Source organism: Dendroctonus ponderosae, unplaced genomic scaffold, assembly GCF_020466585.1.
Source record: "Dendroctonus ponderosae isolate FM_Combo_2020 unplaced genomic scaffold, Dpon_F_20191213v2 Dpon_F_20191213_4, whole genome shotgun sequence".
NCBI lineage: Eukaryota > Metazoa > Arthropoda > Insecta > Coleoptera > Curculionidae > Dendroctonus > Dendroctonus ponderosae.
Window position 1 is genome coordinate 5,372,748 of NW_026018611.1, and position 22,910 is coordinate 5,395,657.

Sequence of the window (22,910 nt, forward strand, 5' to 3'; positions counted from 1 at the left end):
TGCAGACCTTTGAATCGTCTGGAGATAATATTTCGTCAATTTTCTACAAATTTTTTGACTTTATGACATTCTTTTACGTTTTGGATGGGTTTTTTAATTGAAATTTTGTGTTGTATATATGCAAGAGTATATTAGAAATACCCAAGAAGTGATTATTGGCAATAAAACACACTTTATCAAATACCTATGTTGAAAAACTGTAAGTAAAAATATACAAATTCAAATTAACCTTGTGTTTGTCTGCTGTTTAAAATTTGCTTTTTGTTCCGTTTTTTGCCTGAGTTTTCTGTTGCTTTTGAAGAAGATACCAAGTAAAGCTGTATTAAAAATTGAACAGAAACCAACATGGAAAATTAGAAAGTTTGAAAAAATAAGAATAAGTGACAAATTAGTAAGCCTTCGATAGATACATACATCTTTAAGGAAAAAGTCGAAAACGCTTATAAAATAATGGGTTTTCGAATAATTTTTCCAATATTTTTACATTTTCAAGCACGTTGTTTCACGTTTTGGGTCTGTTTTACTCAAACAAACATGGATCTCAATTATTATTTCTGAGATCGCATTAATACTTACTGAAAATTTGTTTAACCCAAGTTTTTGAGGATTTTTTTCCAGCCACCGTTAGGTTGAATAATTCCACTTTAAAAGTGTAAAAAATGCGCCCGGAAAAACTTTCCATTCTTCACATTGTTTAGATTCTTCAATCGTTACTCATGCAACCTATCGATTCGTATAATCCATTGAAAAAACTCGCAGAATGTTTGCGTCAAAAATATTTTTTACTAAATTCTTAGGTGAAGAATTGAAAATATTTGCTAATGAATGCGCGCAAATAAAAATGCAAGGAAATAAAGCACCAAAAATTAGGTTGTAAAACAAAGACAGCGTGGTTAAGAGTAATTTTTTTGACGTTGGTTCCTTTAATTAACAAAAGTTTTAACCGCACTCGTCGAATTTTTCTTCGGACGAAGCTTATATAAAGCGGCGAAACGTCTACAAGCGCAGATAACGATTTTTGTTAATTAATGGTCCCAACACCAGAAAACTATCCCCATCTAATCTATTGGAAAAAAAACCAAAAAATGTTTTCAGAGTGTTTGAAAAATACACGCAAACTCTCGTATAATTGACGTAAAATCGAGTAAAAAGTTCGCGATTTAAATTCAGGCACGCAAATGCTTCGTCATCAAGATTCAGAAAGTTTCATAAAATGTTTGTATAATTTAATTATATTGTGTGCGATTGAGGATGTTGATTATATCGAGCATTTTGCTCATTTCAGCAGAGATTCTGAGCATCAAAGAGTTATCAAACGAATCTCCCTAATTCGCCAAAGTGAAAAAATTGTAATTTTTGGTTAATATTTTAACTTTGCTATAAGACAACCAGAGTACAAAGTAAAGTTCCTGCGACTCTTCATCATCTGTTTCCCAAGCTTATAAGTCGCTTTCTTGAATTTCAAGCGAAACAATCATAGTTTTTTGATAAAAATCATCTAGGAAATGACACTCAAATCAATTAAATAATCTCAATGATGGTGCACTCTCGGCAAGCAACGTAACATAACAAATTTTGCGTTGAAATCTCTATGTATATGTGAAACGTGACCTGGATGTGTTCCAGAGTCTGATCGTTGTCCCGCTTGTAAATTTGTATGCAAGGTTTCGCCGCAAAAAGCCGAGAAAAATACCGATGCAATTCAGACATATTTTCCGGAAAAGCCGGATATGGAGCTTCGAAATGTTGGAATTGTGAGCCGACTGTAATGGACTTTCTAATAGAAACTAATGGCAGTTAAAATCGCATGTTGTTAAGCAACGAATGCGATCAATGGAAATTGCTTTTTTATTTTGCGCTTACTACTGTCTACCATCAAAAGAATGGATGGACGTTTTCTCATCATTGATGATTCCAGTGGCTTATTAAGTACAATATTCAGACAACAGATTTAAGCCGAATTTGAATATTCTGGGCCGCTTATTCTGCTCGACTAGAATACGTTTCAGGATCGATAGTTAGTAGCAATGCAACGGACAAGCTTGTACATTTGAGGGCGAGCATTAATGATGTGGCACAAATCTTATACGAGCCAGTTTTATCAAAGTGTCATCCGCAGTTGTACACGACAATACCCTCCATAATATGGCTTTATATCAACGGCTTTGGACCACTTTTTCTCCATGTAATTTATCCTCCATGGTGGAAGGTGGAGAAAAGACGATAAATGAATAACAATTTCGAGGAAGCGAAATATGTAGACTTTGTTTTGCATAAAAAACTTACGAAAAAGATCAGCTAAAGCCTGACAACTAAACCAAATTTGTGTTTGAAAAGAAAAAAATTGTGTATGATTTAGTAACTCGCAGAAGACGTTGAATAAAATCTGAAATTGAGAGCCTTTTAAAGTTGTCCTTTATGCAATTATTTAGCGTTTAACCATTTTTGCGAAATTAAGACAGACATTCCGGGACGATATATCAAAATTTATCCGTAATTTTTCTCGGAGCGAGTTATCGAACTTTCGAAAATGATTAATCTGCCCTCTTATTGGCGCATCTCAGCGTGACGGTATGAGAAAAGGCGCTTGCAGGCACCGGAATACCATTCTCGCAGCTTTTCGCCATTCAGTTTATTGTTTTTGCTGTTTATCCAGTATTTGACCGGAAAAGTTCGAAAATTTCCCCAAACGAATGCAACATTCACAAGCCAATCTATTCGTGCAATTTTCGTTCTCCAATTGAGGACATCGAAGGATTTATTTGGAAAAAACACTATAAACTTGCCAATCTTGGCCCCATTGAAAGAAAAAGTTGTGACGGACTGTTTTTGACCAAACAACATAGAAAAACCTGCAATCTTGCAGCCTACCCCAATATATCCGTACGCAATTCCACCTGCAAAGTTTATTTTTTTATCTCGGCCATTCTCCGAACATAACGTTATTAAATCGCTTCGCTCGCACCTTGATACCAAATTGGAGCATATTTTCGCCTATTTCGTCGGCATTCGCGCCCATAAAAATGCAAATAAAACGCAAGGAATCGGCCCTATGAGACGCATCACTTAATTCGAAATCCATTACCGAGCGATATTATTCAAGACTGGGACGCCGGCTTTTTTACACCGCGGCTCCGGATCAAACATTAAACTTAATTGAATTTCCGTCGCCTTGCTTCCAGAGTTTCCAAATTGACTTGGAAATGACCGGGATGAACGTAGTCGGGGCACCAAGGAATGATTTCTATTTGCCAGCGAATCAACCGAACGAACATCTTCTAAGTGAAAAAAAGCCCACGCTTTACGGCCATTGACTCGCCGGGGGTCTAATTTATATCCAAAAAGTACATCTTTGTAGTAAAAAGACTTGGAGTAAATGGTGTTTCACTTTAACTGATATATTAAAATATTTTGTAGGTGACTAAATAAACAAAATCAATCACAATGCAACAAAAAGGTCAATTTCCAAACCTTTAGGTCTACAATAATTCAGCAAATAGCTGCACGGCCCGGCCTTTGAACGCGAATAAAACCGTTTCAAACTGTCTGATCGATTATTTGCCCTTAAATTATTTAAAGGTATCGGATTCAAATGGGAAGGCTGCTTTGTTACATTCCCTTCGCGTTTTAAATATTGAATAAAATGTCATTTAGCTGCAGTCTCACTTTTATTGACTCGGCCGGTTTTAATGCGGCAATTTTAGTTCTGTCTGGAGCACGTGGAAATTCGTGCAATCCTCATTAATTTCTTCGTTAAGTAGATAATTGGTCCATCTAAATTCGGTTAAATATTCAGGATCTAAGTGATGAGAGCTCTTGCTCAGTTGCTTAATTGCTTTCATAAAACTTCATTATAGTCTGTACAAAGCCACTACGCATTTATACTTATAAACCCGAACGTTCATAATTCAACTTAATTTGCCTTTTTATTTTCATTGCAACAGCTAGAATTCCACGTGAAACTCAGGAAAAATTACTATTTTCTAGAAAGGTTGATAAAGCGAGCAGTACTCCCTCCAACAGACGTTGTTTTACGCCTATCCTTGTTAATCATGCCTTTATTGATCGGCTTATTTCTCTGAAAACATGGCAATATTTTCTTTTAGAAATTTTAAATTCACAGCTTAAATTTCGTGCACTGTCTGTGATCATTAACAAGCATTTTGATTTTAGCCAGTCAATAAATTTTACAAAAAATTCTAGAAAATTTCGTGATAGGAAGCATTAATCCCTCCAATAGAATTATTTTTGCGCCTTTTTTCTTATATTATGCCTTTAAAGTTGCCTAAAACCAGGCAATTGATGTCTTTCAGTTTCCAACTCGAATAAAATTAATAGAAATCTGTAAATTCACGTCACAAAACAGCATTAAAATTGCTTTGCTGACCGACATTATTGCTTTTGGCAGGTTGCAATATTTAAAAAAAAATCAGGAAAATTTACTTATTTTCCAGAAAATTGGGCGAAGGGAGCAGTTATTCCGCCAACAAAACTCGTTTTACGAGCACGTTTTCTTGTTCTTATATTATGCTATTATCGATCGTTTCCTTTCACAAGAAACACCGCACATGTTTTCTTTTAGCCTCAAATTTGAGTAAAATGAATGAAAAGCGTGAAAATCACTTTACGAAAGAGCAATAAAATTCCTTCGCTGTTCGCAATAATTCAAACGTTTTTTGATTTTAGTAGGTCACTAAAATCTCCAAAGAAGTTCTGAAAAATCAACTTATTTTCCACAAAATTGGGTGATGGGAGCACTAATTCCTAACAGAAAAGAAGGCAAATGTTTTCTTTCAACTTCAAATTTGAGTAAAATGAACGGAAAGCTTAAAATTTACTTTAAAAATCGGCAATAAAATTGGTGCACAGGCACTTTGCTTTCGGCCTGTCACAAAATTTTACAAAAAGTTAAAAAAATTGACTTATTTTCAATAAAATTAGATAAAGGGAGCTGCAATCCCTCCAACAAGTCTTTTCACGCGCGATTTCCCTTTCCTTTTATATGCTCTATCGTTTCCTTTCACAGAAAAACTAGCAATTTTTTTCTTCAGTTTCAAATTTCTGTAAAATTCCAGAAACCATTCACATCAAAAACCGCTAATGAAATTCGTTTACTCTCCGCAATAATTCAAAAGTTTTTGCTTTGGTAAATCACTGAATTCTACAAAAAATCGAAGAAAATTAGGTGAAGCGAGCAGGACTCCCTCCAACAGACGTGGCTTTTCGCATCCTTCCCCTCTTTCATGTTCATTCTATATCATGCTATATTCCGTTCACAGAAAATATGACAAATTCTACCTTTTCGCTGCGAGTTTGAAACGAAATGAATAGGAAACTCGAAACTGAACCCGACACTGTAATCACTTTGCAAAACGGTATTAAAATTCATTCACAGGCCGCGATCATTAAAAGGTATTTTGCTTTTGTTTGCAAAGTAAACAACGCAAGTAATTGCTTTACGCAATTAAAATTACTGTTGGTGAAATTTACCAACAAGGATCGTCCAAAAGTTTCGCACAGTTAATAGCGTTACCAAGACCAGGTATTAAGCATTTATAATTGGAAAGACTTTTAGACGAAGGACATTTAAGCACTGGGAGGCTAATTTTGAGGAAACTTCCTCAAATCGATTGAGTTTCAAAAATGCATATAAAAATGTGAAATGTTATTTTCGCAAAAGCCATATGGTGATAAATGGGATCCAAACCTGTGAACAAAACGAGGGCGGCATGGCGACAAAGAGGCGGAAACTGGATAGAGAATCGAATTATAAAGGGGCGCTGATCACAGCAACAAGTCGCTATCAGCGCCCTGGAAATTGTTCGGAAAATTCACGCAAAAACAAACAAACTGTTGGTTTTATCCCTCCACAAAAAATTAATCTTTTTGATATTTCGACAATTCATGCCTTTCAAGTATTTGCAAAAAAATAATTATTCTGTTGACTGTCGATCGATGAAAATAATGTAAATCAACAACAACGAGGCCTTCTCTGAGGGGATTGGAAGATGCAGAGAAAATTCGAAATTCAATGCACTGAATATAAATGTTCCTCCGAATCCTACTCAAAATGCAATAAACCTCCCTCCAGAAAGTCGATAATGGATACGATTTCGGTCGTTTGCCTGAATATATCCGAACGATTCCGCTTTCTTTACCTGTTTCGCTGCTGAATTAATACGTAATAATTCAGCATTTATTAATCTCCTGTTACCAGTTGCTGGCGTTTCTATGCTTTCGCCGGTTTCATTCGGCACATTTGCATATTTATGCGAAAAATGCCAGAAGATTACAGAATAACAAGCTAAACAAATCCAAAGTTCCTAACGAGATATCTTGGCTTCTATCAACCAAGCGCGAGGAAACCCATCCCCGTTCTAATCTGCATAAAAATGTGTAGGTAATCTGTTGCGAAAAGTCGACTTAATTTTATGACGCTGAGCTCGACCGCAAAGGATTAGCCAACAAACAAAACAGGTTCAAACTCTGATCCTTTCGTCTCGCTGAAGAGCAGGAAGCCGGGAATAATCCTGGATACTTAACGACTGGAAAAGGATGCTTCGCTGCTCGTTTCATTTCACAACGAAACATCTTAAAGCCCTTAAACAGGAACAATTTTGATTTTGAATCGAACAATTATCCATGGAACGATCATCTGATCTTCTGTCTACATTTCCTTTACAGTAAGTTTTCATGGTAGACTTAATAGTGCGGTTAAAGGGAATGATATTCGTTCGACGCTACAATTGAAATGGGAGGTGAATTCGACCTTCTTGTTTGAAAAGCATATTGGTTGGCTTCAGGCTTCCATACTAAGATATGTCGCATGGATTTGCTCCATGCAACCGAATGGAAGCATCAGAACTTACCAGAATTTAAATATTTGCTCGGTTAATGAATGATGTGACTTATTGAAAACAGCCCACACTTTCTATTAGAAAAATCTAGAAGTTTTTTCACTTCTAAGTGGTCAGAAAATATAGATAATTTTCTAAGAGTTAGGAACTTTTTTGCATGATCAGAAATCGAACGCTTAATAGCAGTTAAATCATTCAGATCAACTGTTTCGTGCTCAACAGAAAATTAGATAAAGCTGAGCAGACAGTAAACCGACTGCCTTAAGGCATGCTTAAAATGCCAGTTTTCCACCATATGGAAAATATGCAAATGCTTACCTTCGGCAGATCGAAATTGAAACGTTTTGCGCTAATAATGGGGCGTTTCTTTGGTTCACAAAGAGTCGGACTAATTAGCAAAGCAGTGTTGAAATCTTACCTGTCGTAATAATAGTCCCTGCAACAAAAAACACGTTGTTAGTACGTATAGTGGATAACACATTAAGGAACATAAATAAATAAAAAGAAGGAGAAATGAGTTCGAATACTGATAAAAGGTAAAAATGTGTAAAATAACACACTTACTTCATCGCTTATTTGAGGCTGTTTTAGTTTAGTATTTATTTCTACGTACTTAAGTCTACAGTTTCGCTTGTCTATTTGTAGTTTTATAACCTGTTCTCCTCTTTAAACGGTTTCTTCATGGTTCGCTTAATTTGGGCGATTATTTTAATTTTGATTTAGGGTACTTACAGTTTTTTTACTATCTGGTTTAGCTGATGATTTCAAGCACTCATAGTCAGTGTGCTTGAAACTTCTATATGGTTAAGGCAATGGCAAGGTAAAAATGTATGTCTTTTAAAAATAGGGCGATTTTCTCACAACGGGAGTATTTAAGCAATTTTGCTATTACTCTCGAAAATCCTTATTTTTTTCCCAACATTTCCATTTTAGGTGTTTTTTCGCCTCCGCAAAGGAGGATAAATTACGCGCGGCCTTAAAAATGTACATCTCGAAAACCTGAATAGCGAAGGGATTAATTTTTGGCGCATTTACAGATGAGATCCCAGTTTAAACCAGTAATAAATTTTAATCGCATCCGATGTGCGGCTGATTTTTATGAATTTTTGAAAATAGTTTAAGAGCACAAAAGACCATAAAACGCGTGTCCTTAAAAAATCGAAGCGTGATAAGCAGAGAAGAGAAAAATCCCAGTTTGTGTGTCTCCCAAGGGGAGAGCTTCAATCCCATCCGATGCTCGGCTGATTTATTGTTATATTTTTATGTGCATGTAAGTACCTACTCTCGACTTCATCACATTCAGTCAATCCAGTATCACTTCATTTCTCGCCCCATTTCATATCAATCAGATATAAATGGCGCCATCCAACATCCTTTTGTCTTGTATTTGAAAACCATTAATCTCGAGAAATTTCGTTTCGTGGCCCATTTAGCCAGTCCCTTTTCCGCTTAAAACTGGGAAAAAATTAAGTAAATTCGCCCGCCCTCAGTTTCTATCGCCTAAATCCGGAAAGGCACTTTCCGGAGTAGTGATTAAACTGGAAGGCGATCCGGTCTCTCAGAAACGTGACTTCTCTAGACGAGATTAAAGAACGAGCCACAATTAGTGGAAGGCTTGTCGTTCTAATTGCACGACACGAGAACTCTATAGTTTTGCCCGGTATGGATTGGTTTCTAGGTCGCATCAAACCGAAAACCAATTGATTATATTTGAATACACGCTCGAATTCTTTGGACTTTTTTGCACAACGAGCAAAACTTGCATTTTCGCTTAAACAAGGCATCAGTCATCCACAAAATCCTTCTAGAGTCAGTTGCAAAATTGCCTGAAATAAAGAAACCGATTTAGCACGGTGTGCCGTATGGCTTCCTGCATGTCCAGATCCCGATTAAATATTTAAATGCCAGAAACTCAGATCAAAGTGTAATTTATTCCGTACAAGGGTCAAATGGAAGCTGTTATTTCATAGCGGGGATTTATGGATTTAACATAACAAATACTCCGAGGAGGGTTACAGTGTAATGCCCGGAATTACTAATGCTTGGAAGCTGATGCCCAGAGGTTTACTGGTCGCTGTTATTTGCCAACAGGATATGGTTCTTGTGATTTTTCAACTTTTTAACTAAATATTTAAGAAACGCTTCCCAAAATGGGCTTCTATCGTCCAAATTTTTGACGCAATAAACATGGGAAATCGGAAGGAATTGCATGCATGCTTTCAATTTAACTAAGCGATAGCTACATGGTTATTACCGTTGTTAGCACCATTTATTCTGACTATAAACGCTCTCCCTCAGAAGGAAAAAACCAAACACTAACATTACTGAAAGCGGATTATCAAAGTAAATTGCCAATAAAAGCAATAGAAACTCCCATCTCGAAAACATCCCCATTAAAAGACTTGCTCTCCTAATAATCATCTAAAAACATCAATTCGCTACAGAAAAACTCACAATCCAAATACAAATCCACTTTCACATCGATTGAAATGAGAGTCGCAATCGGAAAAAGTCAATCACTTTTCTCAATTAGAGACACTTTAATCCATTGAGGAATACCTTGCAACCTAAATATTTAATCCGTCTTCGGATGCATCTGGCTGCGGATTCATTTCGAAGGGATTCGGCCTGTCTGGGGAGGCACAAGGAGTTATATATGGATGTTTGCTCGAAATAAAGTATGTCGAGAACAATTTTTGTTGTTCAGCAGGGACGGCAGCGGAACCAAACGGTTTCGGATGCTTCTGGTTTAACAATTGGCGATTATCTCGGATTGCTTGGTATTGGATTACTTTTATCCATCTTTTAGTTTCCCCGCGAGATTCGTTAATTTTACATGAAAAATTCAGATAATGAACGGGGATTATTTCAAGCGTTCAGAAGGTGGATTTTTAAGTGTTGGGGACTCGATTTTTCCGTAGTTTTCAAGGCGCTGAATTCGAAAATGGTGCTAGAAGCCCAAAGAAAATTGATTCCAAAGGTTTGGCGACTGATAATTGGTACAGTAAGAGTAGTAAATTTCTTCAAAATTGCAACTTCAAGGCTATGTTTTCAACTGGACAAAAATTTCGTTGGAAACCTACTCCTTTTATGATTTTTGACCAAATAAAACCCTGTTAATTCTTTTGTCCCCAGCTCTAACCAACGCATCCCCTGAAAAGACCCATTTGCTGTTTAAATCGAGCGGAACCAGCGGCAAATATACCCAAATATTTCCAAGTTTCACTTTGCAGAAAACTGAAAATAAAATTCCCAATTCCGACTAAAATACAATAAAGCGCGCCGCCGCCGACGACTTGTGCTTTTTCGTTAGCGAGAAACTTCACCATAATATTAACGTCATTGCAAATCGCTTTCCATTGCATTCTGGCCACGGATAAAATGGAAATCTACGACCAAGACCGACATTAACATGGAAATAAATTTGCAATCCTAGTTTGCAAATGGTTAATTCAGAGGGAAATAGGTTAAGGTAAAAGTTACGTCGCGCAGATTACGACTTAACAAATGGGCGCATTGAGAAAATTGCAACTCTTTATTGGAGAAACTTCGTAATTAGTGTGCTTCGGGGTGCAATTACTTATAAAAACACTTTTTAACACCGATCTATTACGGATATTTGGAACTGGTTAATTTACGATGTGTATAGCGGCGCAACATACCAGTTCTGAACATGCAAGCCACTCGTGCTTGCAAAACGTCGGGAAAACATTATTTCCTACGAGAACCTAAAACCCCGAAAAAATCACCGGTTTTATTTCAATCATGTTCTTAGTATGACTACCACTTTTAATGCTTTCGTCCGCTTTAATGTGTTATTCTCTTTCTTCTAGTTGACATTTATTCTCCTCAGGAGTACATTCCGCTGTCTAGGTTTTAGTTGAAATTTTTGCATGTAGCATACTGCTGTTAAAGGTGCGTGTCGTTCCTAAAATCGCCTTTTAAATAAAACATACATTTTTGTTGTCTCTTCTTTTCTCTAAATGTTTGTTTTTTTCGTTTATTTATGTCCTTTGCTTCCCTTTTCTTGCGCTTCTCCCCTGCTAAATACTTAAAGTTTTTCCCCTGTTCAACCTCCCTCTACTCGATATCCGAAGAAGACAATTTTCTTCATCTGCTTGTCCCACCTCTCGTACTTAAGTGTTCTTTATGTTCTTTTTCACGTTTCTTGATCTTAATGCCTCTTTGCATACGACTAAGTTGTGTTCAAGCTCGGTTTGTTTGGCGCAAACTACGCTAAATAATCCGCAAATGCACGTTGAAAAATTCGTACGAATTTCATACTTTTCTATTCTAATTTTATTAGTCTGACTTAAATGATCAGAGCTCCGAATTTTTAAACTTTCCATCAAGAAGTAGTAGGATTGTTTCCACCCTATTTCTATTTACTTCATTGCCAATGTTTTTTCCTACCTTCACTCTCACTACTGTCTGACGCAAATTTTTCCACATTTAATTTATTTTGACTGCGCTCAAGACCAATAAATTAATTCTTTTATCTTTCGTCGACCTTTTCTTATTTCCATCGTTATTTTACTCACAAAGCAATTTATCTGAAACTCTCTCCATCTTCCTATACATTCATTGTTTTACCATCTTTATTTGAAACTTCTCTTAAATTGCTTCTGTTCTCTTTTTTTTCGGGTCCTCAAATCGTTGTCTGGTTGAGTTTGTCTCACTTTGCTTTTGTTGTTGCATTTGCTCGCTTTCTTTGATTTTAATAATTGTCGCATGGTGATCAGTGTGTACTGTTCCATTCTAATTCGAATGCAAATAAAATTTTAAAACTGATTAATTAAATTTAATCGCTTACATAAACAAACAGTAATGGTGATATATCAGACGATTAATCAAGCGCATTTACCTGTAGGCAATAAATAATAAAAATTAGGCACAATAATAAATTTATTTAAATGAATAAATAAATTAATTATTCCCCGGTCAATCTTCATCGGAAAAGTACAACCGGGTTTATTTAAAAACGTGATACGAACAGTAAATCACGGTTTTTTTTTCCAAATAATAACTTGCAAATTGCTTTGTTTAAACGCATTATTCAATTACGAAACGGCAATAGAAGACTTATTTATTCATGTCATAATGTAGATGTGGTTAATTTAATAGTCCATAAACAATACAATGCGGGAGTTGTTGCTTTTTGGAAATATCATTCCGTTTATTAAATGTCGAAATCATGATGTTTTATTTATAGCGGACAAACTGCTAGAAACTTGAAATATTAATTCGCTTGTAATGGAACAATAATAGTGCAGTTTTGATTCAGCAAAAAGTATTATTAATGTTCATTTATTGAAATTCGAATGGGGATATTTCGACAATCTGCAAATGAAGGATTGGAGCCAACCAAGCCTAATCGAATATTTCACTTCATTGAGTGATTGGATGGAAATGTGCATGAGTTATGTTTGTCCCGATAATCGATTGTGATGTTTTCACTGTTGTCCATCGGACACGGATGGTGCGAGTTGATGAGAACGAATCAAAATATCCCGACACTTTTGTTTCATCGTCGAATTGTCGCAGTTCATCAATAATGCCCGAGACCCGCAAATTCAATCCACATCGCACTATAAATTTTTCCTTAAACGTAACTCTATATCTTAAAAAGCTTCGGCATTAATTCCCCGGTTGCGTCCACTGGAATATTATTTTCTATTAAAGCTACGGCTTCCACGAGCTCTATTACACTTTCCATTATCCACTTTCAACGTTCTTTTCGTTTTTCAAGTGACTGTTAAGGGACTTAAGCAGTCGAAAAGTGAAAATAATAGCAAATCCATTTTTATCCCGATAGCATAGAAATGGAACGATTTTGAAACTTAGATCAGTTGTTTGCCTTAGAGGAAATTTTCGACTAAGAATAATTGAACCTTCAATGTAAAAAGGTGGTGATTTTTTGCTGGCAAAACCCGGTTGGATCGCATTTCGAAATCTCTACCAACGCCCATGCAAACGTGTTCAGTAGCATGAGCTACTGGCCTCTTCAGAAGTCATTGAAGTATACGGTGGGTATTTTGGTAGGCAATTTTTAAAAGAGTCAAAAAAAGTTTTTATCGCATCGGGCCGAAAAGGATTTCAAACCATATCGCGAAAATTGCTGGTCAATTTAGCAGCTGGCGAATGATTTCCGAAGACCACAACTCTAAACAAGTTTCGAGCAGACTGTTTCCGCTAAGTGATCACGTCCGGTTCTTAGCACACTTCTGGGAAGTGGCTGGAAGTTGGCCTCATTCCCTCTCACCTAATCGTATCAGCCACACAGGCTTAGGTTAATAGTTATTGACATTCTTCAAGTTTATTCAGCACAAAGGTTTTAAGGGCAATGCGCTCACGTGATAGCTGCATCTATTGGGAGCGCTGCGGCCACAAAGGCACTAAATCACTTATGCAAAACTTTGTTTTCCCATATGTATGTAGATTAACTGTTGGCAAATTAAGGCAAAAGTGTGACGCCTACATGATTGCGCAAAAGTTCACTTAATGTTGCCGTGAAAGCAATTATGGATCAGTAATTGCAACAGATGCAATTATTCAACTAATCAGGAATTATTTGAATACGATCCTCTAAAAGGCTAATTAAAGCAAGTGTGAAGCCGTATCGTGCAACAACTAAAACAATCAATCAACCATAAATCGTATATCCGCATAATTCGCCCTTAACACATTTTCCAGAATTACTAGCCGTTTTCGCTGCGGGTAAATGCAAATTAGTACGTTTTGTTTCCATTCTAATCGGGGCGTCGTTTCGGTTCAAAGTTTTCTATTTGCTTGAGCACAAAAAAACCGCTTAAAAAGATCGCTGTGCCACGTTCCAATGTCTTTCTGCTGGTGTTCATTGAACGTTTAACGTTGAAATTGAATATTTTGCCTTATCCGGCAAACGATTTGCGAATTTTGTTCGGCATTTTTTGTTTGTTTTTGGCTAAAGAGCGTAAATCTAGCCAAGAGTTCAAGAGTCCAGTTCGAGTTGCAATCGATTGAACTAATAGACAACTGAAACGGGCGAGTTTTTCGTGTTTAGGTGCAAAGTAATTTCTTAAATAATCTCTAACAATAAACAAACTAAAATCGAACAGCCAAGTAAAGAAATGAATCATCGAAAGGCCAAACAAGCAAATAATTAAACAGTCTATAGTTCGGAGTATTTTTTTCTCGGAAAGATGTATAAATATTTATCTTGCTACCGACATCATCATCTCATCTACTGACAATGGACGAAATCGGTCGACGTAGTTTGTTTGTTGTAGTGGATTTATGGGTAGAAAATGGAGGATAGGACGCCAGCTGACCTGAAGTTTTATGGACTCTTTATATTTCTCTCCTCTTGCTTTGCTGATTTCAAATAAGTTTGGCTGGAATGTTTTCGTTAAAAATACTCAAGAGTTTCAGTTTTGCCTATTTTTTTAATTACAAAATTGACTGAAACGTGAGGCCGCCTTTTTTGACGCGGGTGAAGGACCATTTGAGCCACATAGTTCGTGTTTATATCATTGGATATGGAATTCGATTCAGTTATGGTAACTTGCGTGAGTAAATTCTGGATTGGTCTGATTGGGTGGTACTGGTAAAATTGGATTTGTCACAAACAGTCACCAGAAATTTGAGTATCAGACATTTAGGTGCAAGTTTACGCCAAAATTTCATGAAAAAATGTTTCTACTGGCTTAAATTCCACAAAATTCAGGATTTCATGTGACTTGAATCAATTTTTGAAGGTTTTAAGAAATTTTGACAACATTTATAGCGCACTCTTATTTACTGAACTCACAAAAGTCTGAACTTTGAGTATTTTTCGCTTCTGAGAAATTTATTTTCGCAAAACTCATTGTAAAATGTGTTCCGCAACAGTTTGTTCACAGTATAAGCATTAACAATGAATGAAATTTTGACAATATTTAGAGCGCACTCTTTTCTACTGAACACACAATTCTGAACTTGTAGAGTCTTTTTCGCTTCAAAATTAATTTCATTGCAAACCAATCTGTTGCGCATCAGAATAATAAATCATCAAAAATCCAATTTGATTTTGTTGTTGGAATTGAACAACTTAAGCTCAATGTCGTCAAAAACGTTCGAGCTAAGCTGCGCATATTAAAAATGAACGACACAATTCGACTATAATTGCCCTTATAATCCCTGTCGCAATTGGGCTTTTGTTATTTATTCGGCTGATACTTGTTGCCCTAAGTAATTCCGGCAAAGTAGGGACAAAGCAAGCAGTATAATAGGTTTTTGATGAGATTATCGCCGCCTCGCTTGCGCGTCCTTGTTTATCCTGGATATTCTTAATCTTCGGCGCCTAAATTGTTTTTACTTAAAGTCATATTAGCCACTAAATGCCATTTATCATCTCACCGTTTTGGCCTGATGGATTTCAATCTGGAAAATTCGTTTTAGGCATGTTTGAACGCGGAAATTATTCGCACATTTTGGATAAAATAATTACATATTCTTCATATGTGCAGGTTGCTGGGTTAGGAAAAACACCCCTATTGGCATAACGCATTTGCAATTTGCTTCACCGGTCAGACAGTTTCACTTCCGGAATCAATCCATTTCCAATCGCTTTTAGCTTGCAACAGCGACCCACTGTTGTTGATGGATAATTGCTTATAAATATTTGAAAAGGATTAATCAGCCAAATACTCTTTGGATTGCCGGGAAACGGCGGGGCCGCAGGTGGCCCAGAAAACACTACCCGAATTGAAATGTTATCACAGTTATTTATTTGATGAAACTTTCGGGGTTCAAATGGTGATCGATGTTGATACAACTGACACGAATTAACACAATATCAGATTTATAGCCAAAGAGTGAGTGTTCAGGAGTGACGATTTAAGTTGTTAAGTTGTTAAGTTGTGAAAAACGTTACTCACCAGTCGTTTCCAGTTTTCGTCATATTCTGCCGTTTTCTTCCGGTTTGGTGGGGTTTGGGTTCTGCTACCATATTCACATCTGCAACAACGAAAAACACCTTTTTAAACTTAGTGCAAACAGCAAATCGCAGCATTGAAGTAGGATTGCAAATTGGCATTTTCTGGATACTTTTTACTRTCTTATGCAATGAGCCCCAGAAATAATGTTTAAACTCATTTGAAATTCGATGTGTTGTTTTAGAGAAAAAAACTCARATACGCCAATTTTTYATTTGCAWAAATTGCTTYCCAAAAACTCATTGCGCCTATCAGAATCATAGTCGAATAATTCTTGCACTGGAATAACTTTGTAGGGGTGTTTTTGGTGCTTTCGGACTATTCGGTGAACAACAGATTTCTGCATGGGTAAATTGGTCATGGATTTAGTTGCAAATTATGTTAAACAACAGGTTTTTCTTCCTGATCTCGAGCAGAACGTCCGGATTTATGCAAATTTCTTACACGAGCAACTTCTACAAATTTAGCTTCTATTCTTCTCACCATCTTTTAAGATATGGGCGCCACCAAACCAAACAGTGCAGAGGATTTCGAAGAATGTTTTTCTGATTTTTCGTTAACTTCACCGTTTGGAAACTCGCAAGAGTAAAACTGACAGCAGAATTAAACTGGCATACGCAAACGAATGTATCTATTATTTTCTCACCCTGTGAAAAACAATTCTTTATAAAAAACCCGCATTTGGATATGGAAATTTACAGCTCCAAGCGTTTTTCCAAAAAACACACCACAGAATTTTTAATAAATTTCACCTTTTTACCCTTCTGTTCTCACTGAGAGGTCAATTTAGAAACACCTTTCATAAAAGTTACAGGCTTTGAATTGAACCTTCAGTAGTCGATATTTAAAAAACCACGAGAAAAAAACGTGACTTTTTTAACCAAACAAAAGCTCCATACAAAATCCGTGCATTAAGAACAACAAATGGGCATATCAATATTTCATTGTCTGGCTAATTCAAATAAACTGCAATATAGTTTAAAGGTTTCCCATTCGAAATTCCTCACCATTAAATCTGGGATGCGACTGAAATTATTTCGCGAGAAGGATTTAGCATTTTGCCTCTGAAAAGTCGTTCCGTTTCATTATTTCTAGCGCGTTGAAGTATCGCAGGACGGAATTGAAAATGCAAACTTACAATTTTGCGCAATACAATTTAATAATGGAAACTTAAATAAAGCCCGATCTTCAAAATGGGAACAACGAGAGCAAAAATGTATTTCGCCATCGGAAAGGTTTTTTGCTTGTTCACGGCGGCCCAACAACGTTCGAAGTCGATGAAGAAGACCTGAATATTCAATTACCAATTGCAAATACCAATGCGGTAATGAATTAATCAAGTTTGAGCAGTACTCGAACGTCAAACTGAATTCATTCGAAATTAAGACGCTCTCACTCCCAACTAGTTAAGCTGCATTAGGGCGTCACAATACGTCACGCGATTACGGAAAGCTTTAAACCTCAAAGCTCGTGACACTTCCAAGGAATGGCATTTTCCGATGTCTCGGAGATGTTCCGGCGGCCCTAAAGGCGATTTTCCCAGTCCCTACACGGGTTCTGCATTAGTCAGAGAAAAGATATTGAGTGGACCACCGACTTTAAAAGGTTTTAGCGTTTATTTTCACTTGTCGAAAATCCTCCAACGTCAATTTTATGGATCGGTTCAGACAGGCGAAGTGAAATCCGCCTCGTAAAACCACAACGCATCAACTTATTACACCGAAAAACCCCCAAATTTACTCAAAATCCTGTACCTTTCTACTGAAATTCGCAGGCTTGATCTTCCCAGAAGAAGAAGTGAACAATGAAAACTCAAATCGCAGGAAGAAAAAAAAGTCATACCCAAGTTTACCTTTTAGGACTGATTTTGGCCGAAGAAAGTTCAGTTAAGATTGACTTGAGTTAAATTTTCTTGCCCCCTAAAAAACGCTTCTGTACTATGAAAACCAGTAGGCATGTGAAACAAAACTCGCATATTTCAAGCACAGAAATGAATGCAAATATGAACCCGATCGGATCTGAACTGTTCGTAATAAAACAGATCCGAAATCAACAGTTCCTCGAAAGGGCCCGCCCCTGCATATAAAGAGGGCGGCTTCAGTCAGTTTTACACTACGGTTCGTCCCAATTGAATTTTAATGTCATCGGGTGTTCAGGAAATGGACTGTTTAATCGCCTGGCGATTTTACTGAAACTCCCGCTCCTCAATTACTCCGAGTTATGGATTTGGAGCGGAATTCTGGACTTGGTTTCGTTCCCGCTCACTTACGATACGATCGAATGGGAGCTCCATAAAATCGCTCAAATTCAAACTCGTCATGGCTTGTTTCATAGTTGGGGGGGGAGGGCGTTATATTTTATCAATTTTAATGAGTTGGAGCTTGCTCCCGATCAAGCTGCACATTTTTCAATCCAAAACTCCATTAAAAATGAATGATACGCAAAAGCTTTGGAAGATTCTGGAACGGTAATAGCATGTTTGTTCTGTCGCCTTTCTAGCACCTTGCAAAGTGCAACACCTGGAAACTTCTGTACAGCTCCAGCTAATAAAATATGAAAGTTTGGCTCCGAATAAACAGGTCAAAGTGATTGCAGTGATTAATTCACTTAGAGCAATGAAAAATTAAAAGACACACTAAAAGAAAAATAAAATACAAAAACGATAAGGCCAAATGAAAAATGAATGGATTCCGCAGGTTTTTCAAATAAGCAGCTTACGGCCGGGAGAGTTGAGACTTGTAGCCGGTGATTATTTATTTAGGGGATGTCGGATCGAAATTCCGGGCACAACACTTGTGCGACACAACAATAATAAATGTTTAAACTCAATCTCGGTAAGCGAGTTAGTCCGTGACCAACACACCGAAGCTTTAGGAAATGATCATGTAATTCACACTAAAGCATGGAGGAATTCTTATTCGATAAACGACACGAACTGAATTATTTATCGAAAGGTTGAATTTGTTTATCTGCATCAGATGCCATTGTATGATCAATGCCGTTTAGTTTGCCTTAGTTCCGATGATCACAGAATGAATGTAAAATGAGATTAGCAAAAAACTTTTATCCTTAGGGAGCACTGAAATTATTCAGTTTTTCAGTTGAATGCTCTGAATGTTTCTCACTGGGTAAAATTTCGTTTCTATCATCACTGGGAAATTGTGCAACCGTTTCATTTTTAAATAATTTCTTCGCGGGTTTTTTTGGTTAGACAATATTTTTACAAATACAAAATTAATTTCCTTATTAATTTTAGTGTTGGCGTTGTGCATTAATGAATGCAGTTGCGTGAAATTCAGACAAAAAATTTAATAAAAATTTGTCAAAAAATTAATGTCGTGTGAATCGTGTTCTTAGATGGGGAATCATTTGTGTTCTTAGATGGGGAGGCCCTTATGGTAAGTGCGGTAGTTTGTGAAAATCTGTTGAACTTGAGGATTAATGGGTAGCAACTGGAGGATGGGGCGCCAGCTTGCAGAAAGCTGGTAAGAATGATCACTAATCTATGAATATTTTAGCTTCAACTGAATTTAGTTTTCAGACAAGCAACTGAAGTTTGATGGATTCTTTATATTTCTCTCCTTATGCTTTGCTGTTGAAATAAGTTTGGATTTGGACAGATTTCCTGCTGTATTAAATACATTTCCTTGCGTAGGGCCAGCGAAGTAACGAATGAAATGAAGAAGTTTCTTCTGGCTTTACTTTAGAAGTTGGAATTTTTAATTGAAGAGTATGCAGTTGCGTAAAAGCGTTGATTTTACAAATTACACAAAATTCAGGATTTCACGTGATTTGAATCAATTTTTGAGGGTTTGAAGAAAATTGCCAACAAAAATTGACACTGTGATTTTTTTGTGAATCTACACACGCGAAAATATTCGAAAAATAACCCAATGAACGTATTTTTTAAACTTTCCTCGTAACACACAGTATAAGGAAACTGCGTTCACATATTCCAGATAAACTAAGTGCAAAATAGACAAGTCCCATTATAAATTAACAGAGCTGCTTAAGCTCCATCCGCTATTTCTCCTATAGCCATACCAAGCAACGGCACTCTGCAATGAATTTCGGTTGTAGACAATAACTTAAGTGAAAATTTAATTTATTTAAGAGCTGGAGGAAACATCTCAAATAAATATTTGGGGAAAACAGGAGCACCGAGAGAGACCCATGCCTTTGAATATACACACACGTAAGTAAGCGCGCAAACACACACACCGTGTTTTTAATGTACTAGAAACATACATTTCCGTCATGTACGGACGCAAACATATTCCGAAATTAAAGTTAGTTTTGTGGAAAATTCAGGCCCGCTTTAAACGAATTAGTTCGACGCTGAGCAAATTTGATTCTAAAGAATTAGGTTTGTGTGCTGTCGCAGTATTTGCATGTTTGTGTTTTAGTGTTTCCCTTAAAGCTCCAAATTGATAAACACTGAAAAAACCAACTCAGTAAAATATTTATTTCAGTGTTTCAAATCATGCATTAAACAAATAACACCGTTTAACGCTTAGCTCTAAATTAGAAATTTTAACTTTTCATCACTTTAAATTCTTAATCAATATGCAAAGCTCTCAGCGCCAGTAACTGATACACACTCATCTACATCTTGTTGGCATTTTCATATTCAATTTAATATTCGATTCATTTTATATTTATATTGAAAATATATCTGTTACAGACGTGCCGGCATGTCGAATCGGAAGATGCTAAAGGAGTTTCGATAAAATATGCAAATTTCGCTCGAATGCTCTCGGTCGATTAACCTTTCATTGTAACGGCAACTTTGAATAAATATTAGAGTCCAGATTCCTAATCAACTATGGATTATGTTATGTGATTTAATCGGTTTTTCCAAACGGTTTTTGAAAGTCCGTTCCAAAAAAACCGAACCGTTGTTCGTGGCCCACTTTAAAAATGGTCATATTGGGTTAATTCAAAACATCACTAGGAGTGTTAATGTTAATTATCTCGAAAACGGTGAGAGATTCGAGCTTGAACCATACACATTTTTTGTTTACAAACTATCGGAAAGCGTGATAATACCAACAAAATGGCGATATTTGAAAGCACAAAGAAGCTCTGATGTTGTGTCGCAAGTCTATTCAAAAATGACGAAAAATGTAACTTTGCCGTCCTGCACCACAAAAACTATTAACTTGCAGATAAATAAAAGAAAAAAATTGGCTGAACAATATGGCAGTGAATATTGTCACTACATTGTGTGCTTGATGGGACAACTGCCAATAGATTTTTCAAAAAATGTAACTTTCCTTGCATTTCCCACGTTCTATACTGTCCAATCATGGTGGTGAATGTTACAAATTTAACATAAAATCCCCAAACAATAACATAGCGCTCAACTGGGGCAAATAATAGCGAATTTTATCCAAGCAAATTCGACAAATGTATTTCGAGCTGGCCGCTGAAAGCGGCCATTAGTCAAAGAAAACCAAACAAACTTCAAAAGTGTTTATTGATGCGGTAATAAATCCGGTGCGTTCTTAATTACCGACACACGAGAATATATCACTTGCAACCAATTTATGTATTAATAGAATAACAGCATATTTCTCATCCAACCGAAATATCCGCTTGCTCTAATTTTACAATTTCGCACGAAAAATGCATAAGTTAATTCACAGGTGACGCACCGCATAACATCGCTTGAATGGGTGCCAGCCACTACAGAAACTGACTAATAAGTTGACAGGTTGGAAGCGCGAAAAAAACACGTTTTGTAGTAGTTTGGTGAGCGAATTTATCGGAAATCCAAAAATAATCCAACTGAATCTATATGTACCTGTGCATTTTTTATGCCTCGTACGTTTAACTAGAGCATTGGCAAATCGTTTTGCACAACCTTTCGAAACTTCCCAATAAGAAGCAAAACATTATACAGTCGCTAAACTTTTCTATCATTGGAATAAACCGAAACCAGAAAGACGTTTCATTTCAATTTAAAAACTTTAAAGTGGAGAAGCATGTCACTCGGCAAAGTTCTCGGTAAATTATATACGGGAATTTAGCTATTCCGGAATATTTTTAATATCTAATTCCCCTGCGGCTTTAGTAGCCTGACGGGGTTTTTATGGAAATGTATAATTTATTACAAAGACAATTTGTGTCGTTCACGTTGCCATTGTTTTGCCCACAACGAATCAAGGAAACTTAAAATGAAGCATCAGCAAGCTCAGCGTCAAGCAAGCCGAACACTAAAAATAGATCTACAAACACCTCTTTACTTTAACGTTAGGGAGTTCTCCTGCTTCTTTCTTCGAAATGGTCAAGACCAGTGAAGAGTGAGTGAGGAGCAAGCATAAGTAAATTTGATTCAAATCTTAGGTCCGTCTTCAAACATGCCTTGCAGCGATAAAATGGATTCCGATTGCCGCATTGCTCACGATTCTTTTCGAGTTAAACGTAATTACCCCAATTATCGCGCTCAATCCCCTTATTAGTCTTTTCCCAGTGGAAACTTCGTACCAGCCGGAAATCGGGACGCCTTTAATATTTACGTGAAAACTGCAAATAAACCGACACGGGATAGTTTTTAGCACCCCTTAGTAACGTTGCACGCTTGTCATATTTGTCGATTTTAATAACTGTTTATTTGGGTCTAGTTTGCTTGTCAGTGTTCCCTTTTTTCCGATTAAATGCTATTTTGACTCTATAAGGAAACTAGACATAACGAACAAGACAAAATGTTCAAATCCAGTTTAGTGGGTTGAAAACCCTTTTTTCCGATCGGCTTCTCATTGAAGCAAATGCGGTAACACCGACGGTTGGCAAAAAAACTAAATCTCAGTTGGTCGCAACCGGCAAAAAAATTGTTGACAATGTATCAGTGTTGAGCAAAATTGAAATCGACTAAGAAATGGACTTTCTGGCGAAATCGACATTAGTCTCGGGAGATTTGGGGAACATTATATCGAATTTCTCTCAGGGGCAATAAAGCGTATTTCAATGATTGACGGTTTGTGAAAAACACCGTTAAAAACTGGCTGCAGCTATGGGAACATCTTGCCATTCTTGTGCCTCATTTATCCATTCCGAAGGTTCCCACTTTGTTTCCGAATAAAAATTGTCCAGTTTG

The 22,910-nt window shown here is 36.7% G+C and overlaps 1 protein-coding gene across 3 annotated transcripts in view; it reads right to left on the bottom strand.

Moving 5' to 3' along the window:
* The window catches only part of LOC109544081 (heterogeneous nuclear ribonucleoprotein C-like 3), a 115,305-nt gene that overhangs the window by 27,122 nt on the left and 65,273 nt on the right, over positions 1–22,910 (bottom strand). For all 3 annotated transcript variants that reach the window (XM_019914114.2, XM_019914117.2, XM_019914115.2), the window contains 2 exons: positions 15,755–15,833; positions 7,276–7,293 (listed from right to left, as the gene is read on the bottom strand). In XM_019914114.2, the coding sequence (XP_019769673.2) occupies positions 7,276–7,293; positions 15,755–15,833 (97 nt within the window). The remainder of the gene's footprint in view (positions 1–7,275; positions 7,294–15,754; positions 15,834–22,910) is intronic.